Below are 23,638 nucleotides of genomic sequence, written 5' to 3'. Positions count from 1 at the left end.
TGTGGGAATTATTCAGTGTTGGTTTCACCTTTGACCATGCCGATATGATGTACCCAATAAACCGGATTTTTGAGGAATCCAAGGCCTCAGAGTCTTGAATTGGTTAGGAGCATTACTCGGAACCATGACAATGTGGACAGAATACTGATCCTATTGTTGAAACGTTCTTTTAAGAAAAATCATAGTTCAGAAGAATATACATTGAAATAATGCCATTATTTCTTTATTGATATTTATTTATTTAATAATTCATGCTTTAATAGGCAAGTTTAATTATTGTAATAAAAGGCAGCAGTGGCAATGATCAGAAAGAAAGATTAGCATTTTTTATTTATAGATTTTTTTATTCCGCCTTTATTATTTCTATAAATAACTCAAGGTGGTGAACATATCTAATATTCTTTCTTTTTTTTTTATAATGTTTTTTTTATTTTTTAAACACACAAACATACATACAATGCATCATCAGAATATTGGCCCGGTTTTAGATTTATACAGATTTTTGTTCATCTTTAACGCAATTTTAACACAACATTATATATAAATTTTCTCATATCATTTATTCTCTCTAATTCTAAGAAACCAATATTACCCTTCATCTTAACTTCTCATCCTAATATAGTTCATTTTTTCTTTTCCCTCCTTAAAATTTGAGCCCCTAAATTTAAATTCATATAACCTAATACCATCCCCCATTATTACCTTAAATTCTCTTATTCCAATCACCAATGATTCTTTTATCAACTATTCCAAATAATAGATTGCAACAATTAAACATATTAAATAAAAAATCAATTAAATATCAATCTTACTCCAATACTTCTACATTTACCTTTACATTCATAAAACATAATACAATTCCCAATTATTTTCTTAAATTTATAACATAATACTATTCCCAATTATTTTCTTAAATTCTTTAGTTCCAATCTCAAATAATTTTTTCTTTGTCAACTGTTCCAACTAATAGGCTTCAACATTTTTATATCATTTTTATAAAGACTAGTTAAATATATCTAATTAATTCATAATCCAATATATAATTAAGGGTATCTCATTTATTACAATCCCCTTCATTAATTAAAAATATTCCAATTAGTCATACACCCATATAGTTTTAAAATCAATAGAAATACAATTTCATCTTTTATTCATTTACCTCATATTCTCCTTCCATTTCTTTCTCCTTTTCTGTTTATATTTTACTCTTTTTTTCTTACCCTTTCTTCTTTTTTGTATTTTAAAATCCTGATCTCTCTTTTCCCTAATCCCAATATAGTCATTTTATTTATTTATTATTATTATTTATTAATCAAATTTCTATACCGCCCTACTCCCGGAGGACTCAAGGCGGTGAACAGCCAAGATAAAATACAGATAATACAAATATTAAAAGTCCCTTAAAATTATTAAATATTTTGGCCGAAACACAGATTAAAACACCCAATTTATAAAATCAAATGAATTAAAAATTTAAAAGAGGAGAGTTAGGCCAGGCCAGCCTGCTGAAATAAAAACGTTTTGAGAGCACGACGAAACGTGCGCAGATCCGGGATCCTCCGTATCTCTGGGGGCAGCTCGTTCCAGATGGTAGGTGCCCCCACAGAGAAGGCTCTCCCCCTGGGGGCCGCAAGTCGCCCCAGTTTGGCCGACGGCACCCTGAGAAGCCCCTCTCTATGGGAGCGTACTGGTCGGTGAGAGGCTATTGGTAGCAGAAGACGGTCTCGTAGATATCCCGGTCCGATGCCATGGAGCGCTCTAAAGGTGGTAACCAAAACCTTGAAGCGCACCCAGAAGACCACCGGGAGCCAGTGCAGCTCACGCAGGAGGGGGGTCACATGGGAGCGCCATGCCGCTCCCATAACCACCCGCGCGGCTGCGTTCTGGACCAGCTGGAGCCTTCGGGTGCTCCTCAAGGGGAGCCCCATGTAGAGAGCATTGCAGTAGTCCAGGCGGGAAGTAACGAGAGCATGAGTGACCGTATTTAACGAGTCCCAATCCAGAAAGGGACGCTACTGGCGAATCAGGCGGACCTGATAAAAAGTCCCCCTGGCCACGGCCGTCACGTGCTCTTCCAAAGACAGCCGTGAGTCCAGGAGGACACCCAAATTGCGAACCCTCTCCGTGGGGGCCAATGACTCGCCCCCAATAGTCAGTGATGGCACCAACTGACTATATCGGGATGTCGGAAACCACAGCCACTCGGTCTTGGATGGGTTGAGTCTGAGTCTATTTCTCCCCATCCAGATCCGCATGGCCTCCAGGCACCGGGACATCACTTCAAGACACCGGGCATTGCTGGGGTGGTCCGGGGTGGAGATGTATAGCTGAGTGTCGTCAGTGTACTGATGGTACTTCACCCCAAAACCACGGATGATCTCACCCAGCGGCTTCACATAAATGTTGAACAGAAGGGACGAGAGGACCGACCCTTGTGGCACCCCACATACAAGGGGCCTCGGGGTCAACCTCTGCCCCCCTGTCAACACGGACTGCGACTGGTCAGAGAGAAAGGAGGAGAACCACCGTAGGATGGTGCCCCCCACCCCTAACTCCTCTAGCCGGTGCAGCATGATACCATGGTCGATGGTATCAAAAACCGCTGAGAGGTCTAATAGGACTAGGACAGAGGAACAACCCCTGTCCCGAGCCCTCCAGAGATCATCAACCAACGCGACCAATGCCGTTTCCGTGCTGTACCCAGGCCTGAAGCCTGACTGGAACGGATCCAGATACGACGATTCATCTAGGTACTGAGGGAGCTGTCGCGCTAGCACACTCTCAACAACCTTCGCAACGAAGCGAAGGTTGGAGACTGGACAATAATTTGCCAACACTGCCGGGTCCAGGGAAGGCTTCTTGAGGAGAGGCCTCACCACTGCCTCTTTCAAGGTGGCGGGGAAGACACCCTCACTCAGAGAAGCATTTATAATCCCCTGGTGCCAGCCTCGTGTAACCTCCCGAGAGGCCAGCACCAGCCAGGAGGGACACGGGTCCAGTAAACATGTGGCTGCGCTCAGTCTGCCCAGTATCCTGTCCACGTCTTTGGGCGTCACAGAATCAAACTCTTCCCAGATAATACTCACAAGATCCTGCCTCCATCATCCCGCCTGAATCTACCCAGTCAGAGTCCAGGTGTTCCCGAATCTGAGCGATTTTGTCATACAGATACTGTAAAAAATCCTCGGCTCTACCCTCCAACAGGGCAGCCGGGCGATTATCTGATGACACAATAAGAGCGGCAAAATAGTTATACTTCGCTGCTTTTATCGCCACCAGGTAGGTCTTAATATGAGACCTTGCCAGTGTTCGGTCAGATTCAGAATGGCTGGCCCTCCAACCGCTCTCCAGGCGTCTTTTCCAGCGCTTCATCTCCCTCAGCTCCTCAGTGAACCAAGGAGCCAGGTGAGATCGGTGCCGGGTCAGAGGCCGCAAAGGCACGACCCGATCCAAAGCTCCAGCGGCTGCCCTATCCCAGGCGGCCACCAGCTCCTCAGTCGAGCCGTGTGCCAGAGCCTCAGGAAATGGCCCAAGCTCCGTCTGGAACCTATCTGGATCCATCAGGCGCCTGGGGCGGTACCACCTCAATGGTTCCGCCTCCCTGTGGCGGGGTGCGGCGGTTCGAAGGTCAAAGCGAAGGAGGGAGTGATCCGACCATGACAAGGGCTCGATCACTATATCCCCTATCTCAAGATCACTCAACCACTGACCAGAGACAAAAACCAGGTCTAGTGTGTTTCCCCCCATGTGAGTAGGGCCATGAACTAACTGGGTCAGGTCCATGGCCATCATGGAAGCCATGAACTCCCGAGCCACCTCAGACGCCTCACCGACGGATGGCAGGTTAAAATCCCCCATGACCATAAGCCTGGGGATGTCAACCGCCACCGCAGCTATAATGTTGAGCAGCTTGGGCAGGGCTGCCGTCACGTGGCAGGGAGCCAGGTACGTAACCAGCACACCCATCTGCACCCCATGACCCCACTTCACAAGGAGGGACTCACATCTAGCCGTCTGAGGAACAGTGGCCTCCCTCGGACCAAGACCTTCTCTAATGACAACCGCCACCCCCCTGCCCCTCCCCTGTGTCCTTGGCTGATGGAATGTGCGGAAACCGGGTGGGCACATCTCAACGAGGGGGACCCCCTCCTCCTGGCCCAACCAGGTCTCCGTAATACCCGCCAGGTCCGCTCCCCCCTCCTGAAGAAGATCACAAATGAGGGGGGCTTTATTTACCACGGACCGGGCGTTACACAGCATCAGCCGAAGGCCCAGGGCCTGAGGGTCTGTGCAACCTGGGGAACGAGAGGAGCATTGGAGGCCGGAGCGCGCCACCGCTTGGAGCCGGCGGGCGTGCGCTCCCACAACCTGATGTGGCCCCCTGCTCCCGCCATATCTGCCCCTCCCACCCACAGTACTGATGTAATATCCATCCACAACACAAGCTCTAACCCCCTCCTTGACCCCGGTTCCCGCACCTCTTTTGTTTTTTAAGATTATAAACTCTTCTCTTTTGTTGTATCTTTCCCATTATTTTCCATCCCTTTTCCCTTTTTCTTATTTTCTCACTGATAACCCCAGTGTAATCATTTTAAGTTTTTTATATTCTTTCTATTCCATCCTCTTTTCTTTTTTTTTCTTTCCCCTTTTTCCATTTTTTCCATTGTTAAACCCAATGTGATAATCATTTAATTTTCCATAATCAATCTCCTTGTCTTTGTCGTCTTCTTTATTTTCAGTCTCTTTTCCTTGCTTCTTGTTAGTTGTTTCTTTATCAGCTTGAATATATCCTAAATCAATTTTTTGGTCATCAAGTTCCAGTTTTCCATGCAACATTGTAGTCATTTCTCTTATTTCCATTTTCAATGATAGGTACATCATTATCATCATTTCCTTCAGTTCCTGCGCCATTTTGTTCTTTTTAAAAAGTTCAGTACTATAATGATTTTTTTTCCCTCCTGAAGATGGCTCTCTACAATCCTGTTCTGCCCCAGCTACGGACCCCAAGAATGCAGCACACATAAAGTCTGTACAAACCTTAGTTTACTAAATTAAATCAGTCTTTTTCAAACAAAGGCTGTTAATTAACTTTCTTAGCATCAGCACATGACTCATTTTATATTTAGGAACTGATATAATGTACAATACTCTTGTATGTATTCTAGAAAGTGCTTTATCAGATCTTGCAGAGTAGCCATGACCCCCGCCTCCCCAAAAATGCCACATGGGACCTGAGTTGGCAGTCATATCCTTATAGGGATTCTACTGGACAAGCCAGTAGTCTACACATGATAAGCAACAACTGAAATTAAATTTAGGCCATTTCCATTATTTAATTTGTCACTAGTGGCATAGCTCTATAAGAAATTGTATTTTCCTCCTTTTTCTTTCAGGTCAAAGAGACGAAGAGCTGCCAACTCTGCTGCACTTTGCTGCAAAATATGGTTTAAAAAATCTCACAGCCCTGTTGCTTACATGCCCAGGAGCTCTGCAGGCTTATAGTGTTGCCAACAAGTATGGTCACTATCCTAACAACATTGCTGAAAAGCATGGCTTCAAAGATCTCCGTCAATTCATTGATGAATATGTGGTAAAAATATTTTTTTCTCTCTGTTATAATGGGAAGAAAAGTACTGGGGCTAAAATTTAACAGTTCATGACTCACATAGAAACAATAGATTTGAAGGTTTCAGTGATATATGTATGTTTTATTCCACAATAATAAACATGTGAATGATATTGAGTTTTCCAGAAGGTGAAGGGGCTATTCATGTACTGAAATAATAATTTGAAAGACAGATCTTAAAGAGTCCTCACCATTAATCTAAATGGGACTTTTAGAATTAGATCTAGAGACATTTGATACTTCAGTTTTCACACAGGAAAAAATCTGTATGGGTTAAGTAGATTCCAAAGGAGCACAGAGGAACTGATATGTGCACAATCACTGTGGGGCATATATATCTACATTGCAGGTATCAACTAGTATCTTTTTGAAAAGGAGCAGAATTGGGAGACAGTTTTGTTGAACTTTCCTTGGATTCTTGTAACCGAAATATTCTGAAGATGTAATATGCAATATATAATAAACTTTCTTAATTAGAATGTTACATTTAGAAAGAAAAAATCTAGGACAGCTATATAATATGGGAATACATGGCTTGTAAATACATTAGAGAAGGACTTTGAGGTGATCACTGATAACAAGCTAAACATGAATAATAAATATCAGAGAACTGAGCATTATATTTCCAAATAGATATTAAATTAGAGAAAGTTCAGAGGAAAGCAGGGAAGAAGATACAAGTACTTAAAGAGATGCCCTATGTCGATAGGTTGAAGGAACTAGAGATCTTCAATCTGGAAGAAATGAGACTGAATGGAGATATGGTATGTTCAGGTATATAAAGAGAAGTTACAGGGAAGATGGTCCAGAACTATTTTCCATGACTACAAAAACCAGAGCCAAACCTAATAGCTATAAGTTCCAGCTGCCAAGATTTTATTTGAATACAATTTCCTAATGATAAGATCTATTCAGAGCCATTTTGGTGTAGTGGTTAAGGCACCAGGCTAGAAACTAGGAGACAGTGAGTTCTAAACCCACTTTAGACCAAGGCTAGCTGGATGACCTTGGGCTAGTCACTCTCAGCCATAGAAAGAAGATAATGACAAATTACTTCCAAAATCTTGCCAAGAAAACTATAGGGACTTGGTCCAGGAAATTTCCAGGAGTCATAATTTTCTCTAAGGGACGAAATCCAAAACAACAACAACAACAACAACAACAACAACAAAACACTCAACTGCACAGCAGTGGAATAAATCTACTTATGAAAGTTGTAGGGTCTCCTCTATAACTGTCCTGGGCAGTCATCTCTCGTGGAAGGTTTAACTGATTCCAACACTTTGCAATTGGCTGGATGATCTTTGTGTCTCTTCCTATTCTATGATTCTGTTGTTTTATACATGATACACTTGTAGACTGGGTTTCACTTTGCTACCTTTAAATTAGGTTCAGTAGGACCATATTTTGAACTGATTGTATTAATCAAGCAGTCATTACTGTGCTAGAGAGACCATTTGCTTTTCTTTTTCTTGCAGGAGACAGCAGATATGCTGAAATCTCACATAAAAGAGGAGTTGATGCAGGGGGAGGAAGATGGCTCTATTTATGAGTCCATGGCTCATGTCTCTGCTGACCTTCTGATGAAATGTTCACTGAACCCCAGTTGTGATGAAGAACTCTATGAATCCATGGGTGGTTTGATCCCCAGCTCTACAGAGGACTTATGTACATATACAGTGCTCCTTATTTATTTATTTATTTATTTTAAAATTTGATTTATATGCCGCCCTTCTCCGGAGACTCAGGACGGCTTACAATGCGTTAAGCAATAGCCTTCATCCTTTTGTATATTTATACAAAGTCAGCTTATTGCCCCCACAATCTGGGTTCTCATTTTACCTACCTTAGAAAGGATGGAAGGCTGGTCAACATTGAGCCTGGTAAAATTCGAACTTATAGTAATTGCAGACAGCTTGATGTTAATAACAGTGCTTTTAGTCTGCTGAGCCACCAGGCTCTGTTTATCTCATAATATAAGTGATGGTAGCTACTAACTAATGTTAAGCCAAAATTTCTTGTCACTTTAAATGTGGCTATTTTGCAGATGTGATGCAAAGTTAAAACATTTAATTTTGCATGGGAATGTAAGTAAAAAAAGCAAAGAAACAGAAAGGGAACATACTTACCTGCAAGCAGCAATGTTCATGTAGTGGATGTTATATTTACACATTTGGCAGATTTTATTCTTTATAGTATTGCACTTCAAGTTTGGATATGGAGGAACATAGAACATAGAATACAAATAGTTCTCAACTTGCAATCACAATTGAGCCCAAAATTTCTGTTGTTGAGTGATACATTTGTTAAGTGAGCTTTGCCCCATTTTATAACCTTTCCTGCCACAATTGTTAAGCAATCCTGCAGTTGATAAATTAGTATCACGGTTGTTAAGTGAATCTGGCTTCCCTGTTGAGTTTGCTTGTCACAAGGTTGCAAAAGGTGATCACATGACCCTGGGGCACTGCAACCATCATAAATATGTGCCAGTTGCCAAATGTCAACTGTCCCACTCAGTCATCTAGCAAAGAAAGACTCCTGACCATTTGTTTTGCCAAGACTATATTTGACTAAAGCTTAAATAGTTACAGAACTAGGATAAGCTGAATCTGAGGTTTTCCTGTGCAAACAACACAAAGGAAAGTTCTGTCTGCTCCCCCTCCCGCCATTCCCCCCTCTCCTCCCCCATCCGTTATCTGCAAATGTCCAATCAGGTGCTTGTATATTGTTTAGGAAACAGGTGCTCAGCTCTCACTCTGCATATTATTAGTTGATCTTGGCTGGCTGTAGCTTCTTACAAGGCTCACCTGGACTTCCATTCTCCCCTTATTCCTTATATTCCAATCTTTCCCTCTCCCCTCCCCCCCAAAATCAGATCATGAAGCTTGGATAGGGGAGATGCAGCCATGACACCAAGTGTTAGAAATTCTGTGTATAGCCCTACAGAACAAACAGTCCACATGTGCTTTTATGTTTAACTGTGACAAGGAAGCAGGAAACTTTTTATTCAAAGAAAAGGCATAGAGCTGTTGTGGCCCGCTGGCAGTCAGCAGAGCTGGCAGCAGAGTTGGACAGTGAGGAGGTTGGGGAGGAACTTGGACCAGTCCTGGGGGCTGGGGAAAGCTTGGATGAGGGCTCTGCATTGCAGGCAGAGAGAGAGATAGACAGCAGCAAGGCAGTGGAACAGCTGGAGCCCATTCTGTGTGCACATGTGCAGAGCTGCCAGAAGACAAGAACAATTAAGAAAGCAGGGTTGACTAGGGATTAAGGCCACACCTTGGAGATAATTGGCCCCTCCCATAGGAAATAAAAGAGGAGCAAACAGAGAGTCGGCTTTTGCAGGAAACAATTAGTTCATTCCTTGACTCTGAGAGATTCTGTTCCAAGTTTTGCCTTGTACTGCAGTTGGAAACAATTTACATGGCAACTTGCCAAACAAGATAAAGTGTGTTGAGAAATATTCCTTTGAAAAACTGTTTGGACAAACTTTGCTGACTGTGAGTGAAGGTAATTCACAGTTGTGTAAATAAAAGAGGTTTTGCCAGTAATTCCTGCCTCCTGCTTATTAAGGGGGCCTAGGTCAGAACAAGAACAGGTCTGTCAAACTGGTGGCCCGCAGGCCGTATATGGCCCATGGAGACCATGCCCACCCTGCCTCCACAAAGGCAAAAAACATCACAATCCATCCTGCGACATGATTGAGTTTGAAACCCCTGGCAGAGTATACCATAGATGCAACTACAAACTTATAACACTGGCATCTACTGGGTGAAGAATATATATCTCTACTAAATACTGCTGTAGTTGTACAAAATACATGAACACTGTATTTCAACACCCCCATTCAACAAGTACTCCTGATGTTATTCCATGAGGTAGCGCTGAAAATGTCCATGTCTGCAGTTCATTAAGACAGGTCATCTCTTCATTGCAGCTCTGATCCACTTTTGTTTCTCATGGGTTGGAAGTCTTTGCATCTCATCCCATGAATCTGGCTCTGGTTTTAATGATTCGCAGGCAACATAGGACAGACGCCTTTGTTGCTTTTGGTGATTTCCTGATTGAAGCCTCTTGTGGCATGTTTTCTTCTTCTACAGTATTTGGATAGTCTATGTTAATTTCTATTTTTATGTCACTTTGTTGCTTATCTTCATGTGACACAGATGTGAAATTTCCCTCAGTTTGAAGTATTTCTGTTAGTTCATGAAATTTTGAAGTTTCATCAAAATTACACCTCTACTGATGGTTACCTTGTTTGTGTCTTGGCGTAGAATTCTGTCTCCCACAAGCACACCGTCCTTTGTGCAAGTATCCCATTTTGTACATTTTTCTTTTGGGATGTGCACATAGGCTTTGCTTCCAAAAATGTTTAGATGGCTCAAATTTGGGGCCTTTCCATTCACACAGTTCATATAGAGTTTTCACAGTTGATTTTCCTGGTAGTTAATTTTGCTGATAGTATGTGATCATAATTGCCTCTGTGCTCTGATCTTTTTGATCTTTCTCTATCCACTCATCTGAAGGGTGTTCTGGCCTAACTGCATTTATGCATTTTCACGATCATACTCTTTTAAAAAAAAAAAATTAAAACACATAAACATACAAAAGTCTTTCCAGAACGAGCATTGATCCGGTCATAAGTAGGTACAATTACTAATTCCTCTTTTTTTAAAAAAATATTCTTCCCAAATCCCCGCTAATTACCAAAAAAAAAAAAAAAAGGAAAAAAAAAGAATGGAAAAATTCTTCCTAACTTATATATTTTAACTCAAATCAATTACCTTCTAATATTTTTCCACAAATCTTAATTTCAAAATAGCACAACTTAATTTTCTCTAACATTATTGCCCTAAATTCTATCTTAAAAAAAAAAACAATTCTTAAAATCCATTACACTAATCTTAAAATCCTTAATTCAATATCATTTCAATTTCTTTCTCTTTTAACATGAATAGATACATTTTAAAGACATAAATCAACAAATGCGGCCACGCGGGTGGTTATGGGAGCGACGTGGTGCTCCCATGTGACTCCCCTCCTGTGCGAGCTGCACTGGCTCCCGGTGGTCTTCCGGGTGCGCTTCAAGGTTCTGGTTACCACCTTTAGAGTGCTCCATGGGATCGTTTTCCGGGCCAATTATTTAATTATATTTTAATGGTTTTTAACATTTATATTATATGTATTTTATTTGGCTGTTCACCGCCCTGAGTCCTTCGGGAGTAGGGCGGTATACAAATTCAATAAATAATAATAATAATAATAATAATAATAATAATAATAATAATTCCAGCATTGTCATCTTTATTTCTAAAAGTTTATCCCAGTATATAATCTTCCTCTTAATCATCCTCTTTTGGCTTTTAATCAGAATAGTCTTCTTAAGTTTTACTGTTATTCCCAGTATAATCATCATTTTTGCTGTCAATCCCAGCCTAATTGTTTTTATTGTTACTGTTATTCCCAGTATAATCATCTTGTTTTGCTGTCAAACCCAGCATAATTTTCTTAATATTTTACTGTTATAACCAGTATAATTCTCTTAAGTTTTGCTGTCTATCATAATCACCTTAGTTGCTGCTTATCCCAGCGTAATCACCCCTTTTTTTAATTTACCATCCATCAATACATTACTTGTTAATATTCACTCACATTGTCATTATCCTCTTTGTAACAATTTAACATTGAGGCTTAGTTCTTACTTCAAACACTTCCTTATATAAATTAATAAATTTCTATTAATATATTCTATTCCTCTCATATTCTTACTTTTTTTTCTTTATTTCATCTCATTACATATTATATTATATTCTTCTCATATTCATATTCATTTTTGTTAATCTGTAAAAACCTCCTTTTTATTATTACTTTCCATTTATTATTGCTTTATTTTTAATCATATTGTTTCTCTCTTCTTTTTTCCAGCCGTGTGTATATCATTCCTCCTTTCCATTGTCTGTAACATATATTTCATTTCAGTTTCAATGTTCACAATTTAATTCTCCATAAATCAATTTAGTTCTTTATAATCTATTTCAAACACATCACATCAATTTTCTTCTTTTGTTCCTGTGCCATTTGACTTTTTTTTGTTCCTACGCCAATTAATCCAATTGTAAAAGCTCCCTCATACTTTCTCTTTTTTCCAACAAAATCCAATCATCTGCAGACAATAAAGAAACAGCTCCATCTTCAAAATCCCACAGTTGCTATCTGAAGTATTCACGATGTTCCCAAACAAAAGGTCAGTTACAATGTTTCTTTTTAGATCAGAAGGTGTCCCTCTACAATCCAGAATTTCCTTTAGTCATGCAAGTCTAATTCAATTTTAAAGTTATTCAATTTTGCACCAAGTCTCAATGTTTATTTTTCAGATTTAGTCTGTTCAGATATCAATTTTCTTTTCCTTGTTTTTAGTTTTAAAAAACAAACTTTATTAAATTTAAAAAGATAAAATTATATAAAACATTCACAACCTTAAAATACAATCAATGATACTAATCACAACCAACAAACAAGTATATATGGTATATAAAGTACAAATGTACACAATGACTTATTTCCTTTTTTATCTTGATGACGGTGTATAATTATTACTTTTAATTTCTTACTAAATTTTAACTTTACCTTCTTTTCCATTGATTTATCCACTCATACCAACTATCCCATACCTTAAAATACTGTGAGTCTTCCTTATCTTTCAATTTCAACATTAGTCTATCCATTTCTGCACATGTATAAATTTTTTGAATTATTTGCTGCTCCGTTGGCAATTGATCTGTTTTCAGATATCAATTTTTAATCGGGTCTTTTTCTGTTCTTTTAGAAATTTCATCTTAAAATCTTCTATGCCCCTTAGCTCCAGAGCCGCTGATTTAAAGCTAAGGGTCTTACAAAATAGAAAGCCATTACTCCAAACTTTGTTTCAAACCTGGGTTGGATGGCATTTACCCGCCTTCAAAAGGCATCGCTCTTTTCTGCTTTCCTCCTGCACATTGCTTGCCCGGTTTGTCCCAGCTTCGTGGCAGCTGCCATGGCTGCCGCCCCCCACTGCTGACTCACAGAGAGCTCCCTCCGACCTCCGAGGAACTTGCCCATTCCTCTGGTTGTCTGAGGCACCTCTCTTCCATCCCCATCCCTGCAGGACGGTTCCGGTCCGAAGACCCAGTTCGGCAGCTGGGGTTTTTGTGGGGCTCATCAGAGCCCGCTATTTCCCCGACTGTCTCACCACGATCATACTCTTATTAGCATCCCAAAGGTGCTCTCTCAAGAGGCAACTGGATTTCCTGGTTTTTCTTTTAAGACTTTTCTTTGAAGATGTCTTCAAAGAAAAAGCAGAAGGTCCAGTTGTCTCTTTAAAAAGCATTTTTGGGACAACCATGACCTGGATGACTGAGAATCTCCATAGACACTCTTATTAGCAGCATCTTCATCTTGAATATCCAAGACTGGTACTTCTGGTTTGTCAGATTTGTAAATGAAAGCTTTGTGGCAGCTGTGTTACTGGCCATTTTCTTTTATTCTGTTGCAGTCATCTTGTGCTTATTTGCTGTAATCAGCTATGATTTTGCCCAGAAATTGTTAGAAATCTGTACAGTATATAGCCCTGCAGAACAAACAATGCACAGTCCATATGTGCTTTTCTGTTTAACTGCGACAGTGCCATCTACTCATTGAAGAATATATATCTTTACTGAATACTGCTATGTAGTTGTACAAAATGCATTAATACTGTATTCCAACAGTCTGAAGTTTGTTCATATGACCATGGGGATGCTGCAACAGTCATAAGTATGAAAAATGGCCATAAAGCACTTTTTTGTAAATTGGCACTTTTTAGTGCCGTTGTAACTTCAAACAGTCACTAAACAAATGGTTGTAAGTCAAGGACTACCTGTACATTGCTACCATAGTATTAGTTTTAGCCTTTTTGCATCTTAATGGATGTTATGGTTGGAACTAAGTTAGACAGATATTGATAACTGTTTTTCCTAAGGAAGAGTGTGGTAGACAAGTGGGAAACAGAAAAGAAGTGAGGTAGGTATATTTATCCATAAAGTCTGGACTGAAGTCTAGAATGGAAAATATCTCTGGAGTATAAGACTGAAGGGTTTGGCAACAGAAGATATAGCATTTGGTTGCTTCTAAGAGATGCAGTGACAATTTTTCCACAAGCTTGATCACAGAATAATTCACAGTTGAATTATTCAACTGTGAGTTGAGTTTTATTCAACTGTCTGTTGAGTTTTATTCCTTAGCAGCCAGACTATTTAGCCAGACACTCTTGGTAGGGTTTTCGTCCTTCAGGGTGATACATTTTCGTACAAGAGTAATCATTCTTTATATATAATGCAATGTGAGCAATAAATAAGCAAAACATGGTCCTAGTATAGAGAAATAAATATGATATTCTAGATATGACTTTTGTTGAGTTTATTTCTTTTGAACAAATAATTTTCTTCTAATACTGAATACTAATTATGAGATTCATCCTACCTAAGTCATATCTAGAATATCATATTTATTTCTCTACTAGGACCAAGTTTTGCCCATTTATTGCTCATACATAGCACACTGGGTACAGGCATCTGAGCCCTTTAGCACTTCCTTCCTTGTCCTAAGGTTTACTCTTTTCAGATTTATGTATGGCTCAAGTTAAGGTTTCCTTCCCCTTCCAGTTAGTTTAAAGCTCTCTAGATGACTTTTACAAATGTTTTCGAAAGATATTTTTCCCTGTCTTCGTGAAATAGAAGTTTATCTCTTGCCAGAAGCCCTTCTTATAGGTAGAGATGACCATGGTGCAGGAATCCTTTTTTTTTTCTTAATGGTGAGTAGATGAGCTGTGTGTTGGGCCATTGTTTAACCTTGAGTACCAGTGTGTGTGGGGGTGTTAAGTGTGTTTTAATTCTGTAAGCCGTTCTGAGTTATTGACACCATTTCCTGAGCCAACAATTCACCTCCAGAATCTTTTGTTCCTTCCTTGGCACATCATCATCCATTGGAATGATGCTCCAAATCTTTTTATTTCCTATCTAGGTTCTTATAGTTTCTTGATATTCTCTTACCAAAATTTGTTCTGCAGTCTTAATAAGGAGATCAATATTGCTCATTAATTATTGGAACATTTAGTGTCAAATTGTCTTTATGCTACAGGAGCTTTTACTATATGGAGGATAGGCATCTCATCTGTATCTTCAAAGAACTTGCATGTTTCTGGGCAATTCTGGGATTACAAATGCTTCTTTGAGTGAGGGTGCCTTTCCTGCCGTCTTGAAAGAGGCAGTGGTGAGGCCCCTCCTCAAGAAGCCATCCCTGGACCCGGCTCTATTAGCAAATTACCGTCCGGTCTCCAACCTTCGTTTTGTGGCGAAGGTTGTTGAGAGTGTGGTGGCACGACAGCTACCCCAGTACCTGGAGGAAGCGGTCTATCTGGACCCGTACCAGTCGGGCTTCAGGCGGGGGTACAGCACAGAATCGGCATTGGTCGTGTTGGTGGATGATCTCTGGAGGGCTCGGGACAGGGGTTGCTCCTCTGTCCTGGTCCTATTAGATCTCTTAGCGGCTTTTGATACCATTGACCATGGTATCCTGCTGCAGCGGTTGAGGGGGTTAGGAATTGGAGGCACCGTGTTACAGTGGTTCTCCTCCTACCTCTCTGACCACTCACAGTTTGTGTTGGCAGGGGGGCAGAGGTCGACCTCGAGGCACCTCGCTTGGGGAGTGCCGCAGCGGTCGGTCCTCTCACCCCTTCTGTTCAACATTTATGTGAAGCCGCTGGGTGAGATCATCCGTGGTTTTGGGGTGAGAGTCCACCAGTACGCTGATGACACCCAGCTGTACATCTCCACCCCAAACCACCCCAATGATGCCCTTGATGTGATGTCCCGCTGCCTGGAGGCCGTGCGGGTCTGGATGGGGAAAAATAGGCTCAAGCTCAACCCTTCCAAGACTGAGTGGCTGTGACTCCCGGCGTCCCGGTATAGTCAGCTGGTGCCATCGCTGACTATTGAGGGTGAATCTCTGCCCCCCACAGAGAGGGCTCGCAATCTGGGTGTCCTCCGGGACTCAGGGCTGTCTTTAGAAGAGCATATGACGGCCGTAGCCAGGGGGGCTTTTTATCAGGTTCGCCTGATCCGCCAGTTGCGTCCCTTTCTGGACCGGGACGCCTTGCGCACGGTCACTCACGCCCTCGTCACCTCCCGTCTGGACTATTGTAATGCTCTCTACATCGGGCTCCCCTTGAAGAGCACTCAGAGGCTCCAACTGGTCCAGAATGCGGCCGCGTGGGTGATTATGGGCGCACCTTGTTATGCCCATGTAACACCTCTCCTGCGCAAGCTGCACTGCACTGCTCCCAGTGGTCTTCCGAGTGCAATTCAAGGTGTTGGTTACCATCTTTAAAGTGCTCCATGGCATAGGACCAGGATATCTACAGGACCGCCTTCTGCCACAAACAGCCTCCCACCGACCAGTTCGCTCCCACAGAGAGGGACTCCTCAGGGTGCCGTCTGCCAAGTTATGTCAGCTGGCGACACCCAGGAGGAGAGCCTTCTCTGTGGGAGCTCCTGCCCTCTGGAATGAATTGTCCCCGGATATTAGTAACATTTCTGACCTCCGGGTTTTTCGCTGCGCCCTACTGTTCCGACAGGCAGGGCTATCAAATTGATTGATTTTAAATTGGGTTTTAATTTTGGGTTTTAAAATTCGGCCAAAACTATTTAATGATTTTAATTAATTTTAACTAGATATTGTATATTTGTATATTTGTATTTTAATTTTGGCTGTACACCGCCCTGAGTCCTTCGGGAGAATGGGCGGTATATATATATAAATTTTTTTATTATTATTATTATTATTATTATTATTATTAATATTAATATTAATATTAATATTAATATTTAAAATAGAGGTAGTGCTTGACTTAGGACCATTTGTTTAGCAACAGTTCAAGGCTGTGATGGTAGTGAAAGAAGGGAATTATGACCGGTCACTGAAGTTACAGCCATTACAGCATCCCTGCAGTCATGTGTTCACAATTTGGGCACTTTGCAACTTATTCATAGGACCAGTTCCCAAGCACCCTCAATCACAGGATCACCAGTCACAAACTTCTCTGTCAGTATTCCCAGGAAGTCAATGGAGAAGCTGGCAGGGAAGATCACAAGTCACAGGGGTATGTCTCCCCCACCCATACATTCTTCCTAGCCCTTCTGCATAGTGTCATACTCTCCACCCATGTACACTCATGGGCACCCTTCCCAACCTACATGGAACTTCTTGTGCATCCCTCCCTGACCCCTGTGGTGCTACTCACATATCTGGCCCTCCCACGGCTCATGCACACCCTTACGTACTTTCTCACATCCGCTCTACACCTTCACACACTCTTCCCAACCACTGCATCTTAGTGCACCTTCCCAACCTGCCTAGCATTTCTTCCACATCCCCTTGCACCCTCGGTCATCATCCCCAATCCTCCCCCTCTGTGCACTCCTCTCTTCCTCACCCTGCAGCAATCACTTACCTGCCAGCCTGAGACATCCTCTGTCTTTCCCACTGACTTTGCTTGTGGGAAGCAAGAGGAAGTTGCCTAACAAGTGTGGAATTCTATCAACGACAACTGGGACTGCAGAGATTCTCATTGCTAAGCAAAGTGGTGGTGCTTTACAATTTACAACTTCCCTTAGCAATGGAAGTTCCTGTCCCAATTGTCCTCATAAATTGAGGACCCCCTGTAAACATATAACCTTTGTGTGATATGTTGATGGCCAAGGTTTTATGGAAGCACAAGGAACAAATATTGTTAATCCAACAATATGAAATGTATGGTTAATACCTGGACATGAATTGATTTTCAGAATAGTACTAAAGTTTTAAAGGTGTTCTTTCTGTTTTCAATACAACACCTTTTTAAAAATAATCCTTCCTCATCTAAGAAAATAAAAATATAGGAAGCTACACATATATTTAATATGTATGTTCGCAAAGTCAACTAAGTACATGTGTGGTCATTTTTTCCAGATGTAGAAATGCTTCAGTCAGATGCTAATAATCCTCTTTCACGGACAACCAAGGACTATATGATGCGCAGATTCTTAGAAGGTGAGCAACTTTAATCAAAACGCAATATTACAATTAGAAACTATTGGTTTGCATGTTATTCTTTGGTAAGTATCTATCAGCACCCTCACAATCTAAGTATGATTGCGGTATTATCTTGTTACATTGCAATCTCAAGATGCCAATGCATCAATGCAGTCTAACTGAAATGTTCTCTTGTAATTTTGATGTTTTCTATTATTTTCTGTGACTGAAAATTTCATACTCAAAAAATGAAATTTTGAATATCAGACAGTGAACTTTAAATAACAAGCTGCTTTCTGAGACTAGTCCTCCCTTCTTTTCAAATCCGGAGGAAATTCTGACTAAGGAAACAGCAGTTATTTCTTTCGGCCCAGCAAAAACAAAGAAGAGAAGCAAAAGGAGAAGGAGGGCAAGAGAGGAGGCATATTACAAAGACTCAGGAAACATGGGGTAAGGAAATCTCTCCTTCCCCTCTCTGCATTTAACTAATCTTCACTCACTTGTAAATAAGATAGATGAACTGCTACTTTTAAAGAGGAACAACTTAGACTTTTTTAACTTGGCAGCTGTCTGCTTCATTGAAACATGGCGGAACGATTTGATTAATGCTAGCTGCTTGCAAATAGCAATAGCAATAGCACTTAGACTTATATACCGCTTTATAGTGCTTTACAGCCATCTCTAAGCGGTTTACAAAGTCAGCACATTGCCCCCAACAGTTTAGGTCCTCATTTCATCGATCTCGGAAGGATGGAATGCTGAGATAACTTTGAGCCTGGTGAGTTTTGAACTGCCAAATTGCAGTCAGCTGGCAGTCAGCAGAAGTAGCTTGTAGTACTGCACTCTAACCACTGCGCCACCATGGCTCCCAGGATTTCAGATTCAAAGAACAGATAAGAATTGCAGAAACATCCAGTAAAAAAAAGGGAGGCAGTACCTGTTTTATATTAACAACCAATGGTGTAAAAATGTCACTACACTAAAGAAATTTTATGATGTGGACTTAGAGACACTATTCATTAACTGCATACCCTATTATGCCCCCCTCTTCATTCATCCTAACTGGGTGTACATACCACCCCAAGCCTGCTTAAACACTGCAAACCTTAACTAACCAAATCTTATGGGCTGAACAGAGATATCCAGACTCCCTACTCATTGTATTAGGAGATTTTAACAGTTAATCTAAGTCAAGAGTTTACCAAGATACATTCATCATGTCAACTGTCTCACCAGAGGCAAAAATATTTTAAACCACTGCTACTCAACAATAAAAGATGCCTATCGCTTTCTACTAAGAGCAGCTGTGGGACACTCTGATCACTGTATGATTCACCTTGTACCTGTTTATAGACAAAGACTTAAAATCATAAAACCAATAGTTAAAAAGTGAAATCCTGGACTGAAGAGGCCAAGTTAAAGCTACAGGCTTGCCTCAATTGCACAGATTGGAATGTTTTTGAAGCTGACTTAAAGGATTTGGATGAACTCACTGACATTGTGACATTATGATGTTAGTTTTTATGAAGACTTATATGTGCTGACCAATACCGTATGCATCTACAGTAATAATAAATCTCTGTTCACAGCTAAGCTCAAACATCTACACAGTACCAAAGACAAAACTTACAAGAAAGGAGATAGAATGCTGTACAATCAGGCCAGGAATGTATTAACAAAGGAGATCAGGGCAGCAAAGAAAAGCTACTCTGAAATGCTGAGAAATCAGCTTTCAACAAAAGAATCAGTAAATGTGTGGAAAAGCCTTAAAAATATCACTGACTATAGCAAACCACCTTCCCTTGCTGAAAGAAATCAGCAACTGGCAGATGATCTGAATGTGTTTTACTATAGGTTTGAGAGGAAATCACTGTCAGATGCATCCACAACAGCCAAGTCTCCTACACCTGCCTCCATCCCTCTGAGTCCCCCACCTCCAGTAATCATGGAAAAAGATGTGCGAGGTCTGTTTTATAGACAAAACCCTGGAAAAACACCAGACACAGACAGGGTAACTCCTTCCTGCTTGAAAGTGTGCTGATCAACTGGCCCCCATCTTCACCCACATTTTTAATAAATCATTGGATATGTGTTATGTCCCTTCTTGTTTCAAATGCTCTACTATCATCCCGGTATCCAAGGAACCCTTTATTTTATTTATTTTTATTTTATTTATTTATTAAATTTTTATACCGCCCCCTCTCCCGAAGGACTCGGGGCGGTGAACAGCCAGAATTAAAAACTCACAATACAAATATTAAAATATATTAAAACAAAATTAAATTATCTTAGGCTTCTCCAATTTAAAACCCCGTTACCCATAAAATTCACCCAATTAAAATTTTAACCCAGCCCGGCTTGCTGAAATAAAAAAGTCTTCAGGGCCCGGCGGAAGGTCCGGATGTCCGGGATTAGTCGTATCCCTGGGGGTAGCTCATTCCAGAGGGCGGGTGCCCCCACAGAGAAGGCTCTTCCCTGGGGGGTCGCCAGCCGACATTGCCTGACAGACGGCACCCTGAGGAGACCCTCTCTGTGGGAGCGTGTTGGCCGGTGGGAGGTTATCGGAGGCAGAAGGTGGTCTCGTAAGTAACTGGGTCCTAAGCCATGGAGCGCTTTGAAGATGAGAACCAACACCTTGAAGCGCACTCGGAAGACCACTGGAAGCCAATGCAGCTCGCGCAGGAGAGGTGTCACGTGGGAGCGCCATGTCGCCCCCATAAGTACCCGCGCGGCCGCATTCTGCACCAGTTGGAGCCTCCGAGTGCTCCTCAAGGGGAGCCCCATGTAGAGAGCGTTACAGTAGTCGAGGCGGGAAGTAACGAGGGCATGAGTGACCGTGCATAGGGAGTCCCGATCCAGAAAGGGGCGCAACTGGCGTATCAGGCGAACCTGATAGAAAGCCCCCCTGGCCACGGCCGTCAAATGCTCTTCTAAAGACAGCCGTGCGTCCAGGAGGACACCCAAGTTATGCGCCCTCTCTGTGGGGGGCAATGTCTCGCCCCCAATAGTCAGCGATGGCACCAGCTGACTATATCGGGACGCCGGCAGCCACAGCCACTCAGTCTTGGAGGGATTGAGTCGGAGCCTGTTCCTCCCCATCCAGACCCGCACCGCCTCCAGGCACCGGGACATCACTTCAAGGGCATCGTTGGGGTGGTCTGGGGTGGAGATGTACATCTGGGTGTCATCAGCGTACAGATGGCACTGCACCCCAAAACCACGGATGATCTCGCCCAGTGGCTTCACATAAATGTTGAACAGGAGAGGCGAGAGGACCGACCCTTGTGGCACCCCACAAACCAAGTGCCTTGAGGTCGACCTCTGCCCTCCAGCCAACACAGACTGCGACCGGTCGGAGAGATAGGAGGAGAACCACCGTAAAACAGTGCCTCCCACTCCTAACCCCTCCAACCGGCGCAGCATGATACCATGGTCGATGGTATCAAAAGCCGCTGAGAGGTCTAATAGGACCAGAACAGAGGAACAACCTCTGTCCCGAGCCCTCCAGAGATCATCAACCAACGCGACCAATGCCGTTTCCGTGCTGTACCCGGGCCTGAAGCCGGACTGGAACGGATCTAGATAGACGGTTTCATCCAGGTACTGCGGGAGTTGTCGCGCAACCACACTCTCAACAACCTTCGCCAAGAAGCGAAGGTTGGAAACTGGACGATAATTTGCTAAAACAGCTGGGTCCAGAGAGGGCTTCTTGAGGAGGGGCCTCACCACCGCCTCTTTCAAGGCGGGAGGCAAGAACCCCTCACTCAAGGAAGCATTTATAATCCTCTGGAGCCAGCCTCGTGTAACCTCCCGGGTAGCCAGCACCAACCAGGAGGGACACGGGTCCAATAAACATGTGGTTGCGTTCAACCTCCCCAGCATCCTGTCCATGTCCTCCTTTATCAAGGAGCTGAATGACTACTGACCGGTTGCTTTGACATCTGTAGTTATGAAAACCTTCGAAAGATTAGTGCTGGCCCACCTGAAAGCCATAACAGATCTGCTGCTAGACCCCTTGCAATTTGCCTACCGTGCAAACAGATCAGCAGATGATGCTAGCAATATGGCACTGCATTATTTCTTATAACATCTTGAATCCCAAACGACCTATGCAAGGATCTTTTTTGTAGACTTCAGCTTGGCATTCAACACCATCATTACAGAAATCTTTCCCTCTAGACTGACTCAGCTAGCTGTGCCTGACCACATATGCAGATGGATTATAAACTTTCTAACAGATAGGAAGCAGCAGGTGAAGCTAGGTAAAATCACATTGAATACTTGTTCAATTAATACAGGAGTCACCCAGAGCTGTGTGCTCTCTCCATCACTCTTTTCTCTATATACCAATGACTACATCTCAGCATTAACAACTTTTTTTATTAGTTTATCGAAGTATAAGATACAAAGAAAAGAAAACATGGGAAAGTAAGAAGGAAGGGAAAAAGGGGGGGTATAGTGTAATGGGAGAAAAAAAGAAAAAGGCACCAACTTCCGACTCTCTTTGGCACAGTCAAAGATAACAACATTAGAACTACAACTTTTTGTTTTATACAACAATATGTGCAAACCATTTCTATAGCAACAAGCCTGTCTGATTTACAAAAACAGAATCAAGATTTCATATATATTTTTTCTTTCTCACAAGATCCAGAAGCATTTTCAAACTAGAGACAAAATTAAATATAATTTCTTATAAAAGAAACATTTTAACCATCTCAGCTTCCCTTGCTGTGGGGAATAATATATCATTCATTCTCATATTTTCATATCCAGTCCATAATATTTTACCAAGTTTAGAATATTGTTCAGCATTACTTAAAAACTGGCAGGCCTGCATATACATACATATTCAATTTTATACATACAAAGCTAACAAAGCTTTCTAACAATACATATATCCATTTTTTTTAAAGAAAAAGATCCATCCTAATGAATTAAATCCTATTTAAGTCACTCCTTCCAGTTTATAGTGGGGCAAAAAAGTATTTAGTCAGCCACCAATTGTGCAAGTTCTCCCACTTAAAAAGATGAGAGAGGCCTGTAATTGACATCATAGGTAGACCTCAACTATGAGAGACAAAATGAGAAAACAAATCCAGACAATCACATTGTCTGATTTGGAAAGAATTTATTTGCAAATTATGGTGGAAAATAAGTATTTGGTCACCTACAAACAAGCAAGATTTCTGGCTCTCACAGACCTGTAACTTCTTCTTTAAGAGGCTCCTCTGTCCTCCACTCATTACCTGTATTAATGGCACCTGTTTGAACTTGTTATGAGTATAAAAGACATCTGTCCACAATCTCAAAACAGTCACACTCCAAACTCCACTATGGTGAAGACCAAAGAGCTGTCGAAGGACACCAGAAACAAAATTGTAGACCTGCACCAGGCTGGGAAGACTGAATCTGCAATAGGCAAGCAGCTTGGGGTGAAAAAATTAACTGTGGGATCAATAATTAGAAAATGAAAGACATACAAGACCACTGATAATCTCCCTCGATCTGGGGCTCCACGCAAGATCTCATCCCGTGGGATCAAAATGATCACAAGAACGGTGAGCAAAAATCCCAGAACCACATGGGGGGACCTAGTGAATGACCTGCAGAGAGCTGGGACCAACGTAACAAAGGCAACCATCAGTAACACACTACACCGTCAGGGACTCAGATCCTGCAGTGCCAGACGTGTCTCCCTGCTTAAGCCAGTACATGTCCGGGCCCGGTCTGAAGTTTGCTAGAGAGCATTTGGATGATCCAGAAGAGGATTGGGAAAATGTCATATGGTCAGATGCAACCAAAATAGAACTGTTTGGTAGAAACACAACTCGTGTTTGGAGGAGAGAGAATGCTGAGTTGCATCCAAAGAACACCATACCTACTGTGAAGCATGGGGGTGGCAACATCATGCTTTGGGACTGTTTTTCT

The 23,638-nt window shown here is 41.9% G+C and overlaps 1 protein-coding gene across 1 annotated transcript in view; it reads left to right on the top strand.

The window, feature by feature from the left end:
- Nucleotides 1-23,638, top strand: part of PIK3AP1 (phosphoinositide-3-kinase adaptor protein 1) — a 162,034-nt gene that overhangs the window by 90,172 nt on the left and 48,224 nt on the right. Inside the window, exons 7-9 of the mRNA XM_070945012.1 lie at nucleotides 5,394-5,590; nucleotides 7,105-7,294; nucleotides 17,645-17,725. Of these exons, the coding sequence (XP_070801113.1) occupies nucleotides 5,394-5,590; nucleotides 7,105-7,294; nucleotides 17,645-17,725 (468 nt within the window). The remainder of the gene's footprint in view (nucleotides 1-5,393; nucleotides 5,591-7,104; nucleotides 7,295-17,644; nucleotides 17,726-23,638) is intronic.

This window comes from Pituophis catenifer, unplaced genomic scaffold (genome assembly GCF_029215685.1).
Source record: "Pituophis catenifer annectens isolate HBS135680 unplaced genomic scaffold, rPitCat1.0.hap2 SCAF_6, whole genome shotgun sequence".
In the NCBI taxonomy this organism is placed as follows: Eukaryota; Metazoa; Chordata; class Lepidosauria; order Squamata; family Colubridae; genus Pituophis; species Pituophis catenifer.
Note: the sequence above shows the minus strand (reverse complement) of the source record. Positions and strands in the feature narration are given on the sequence as shown.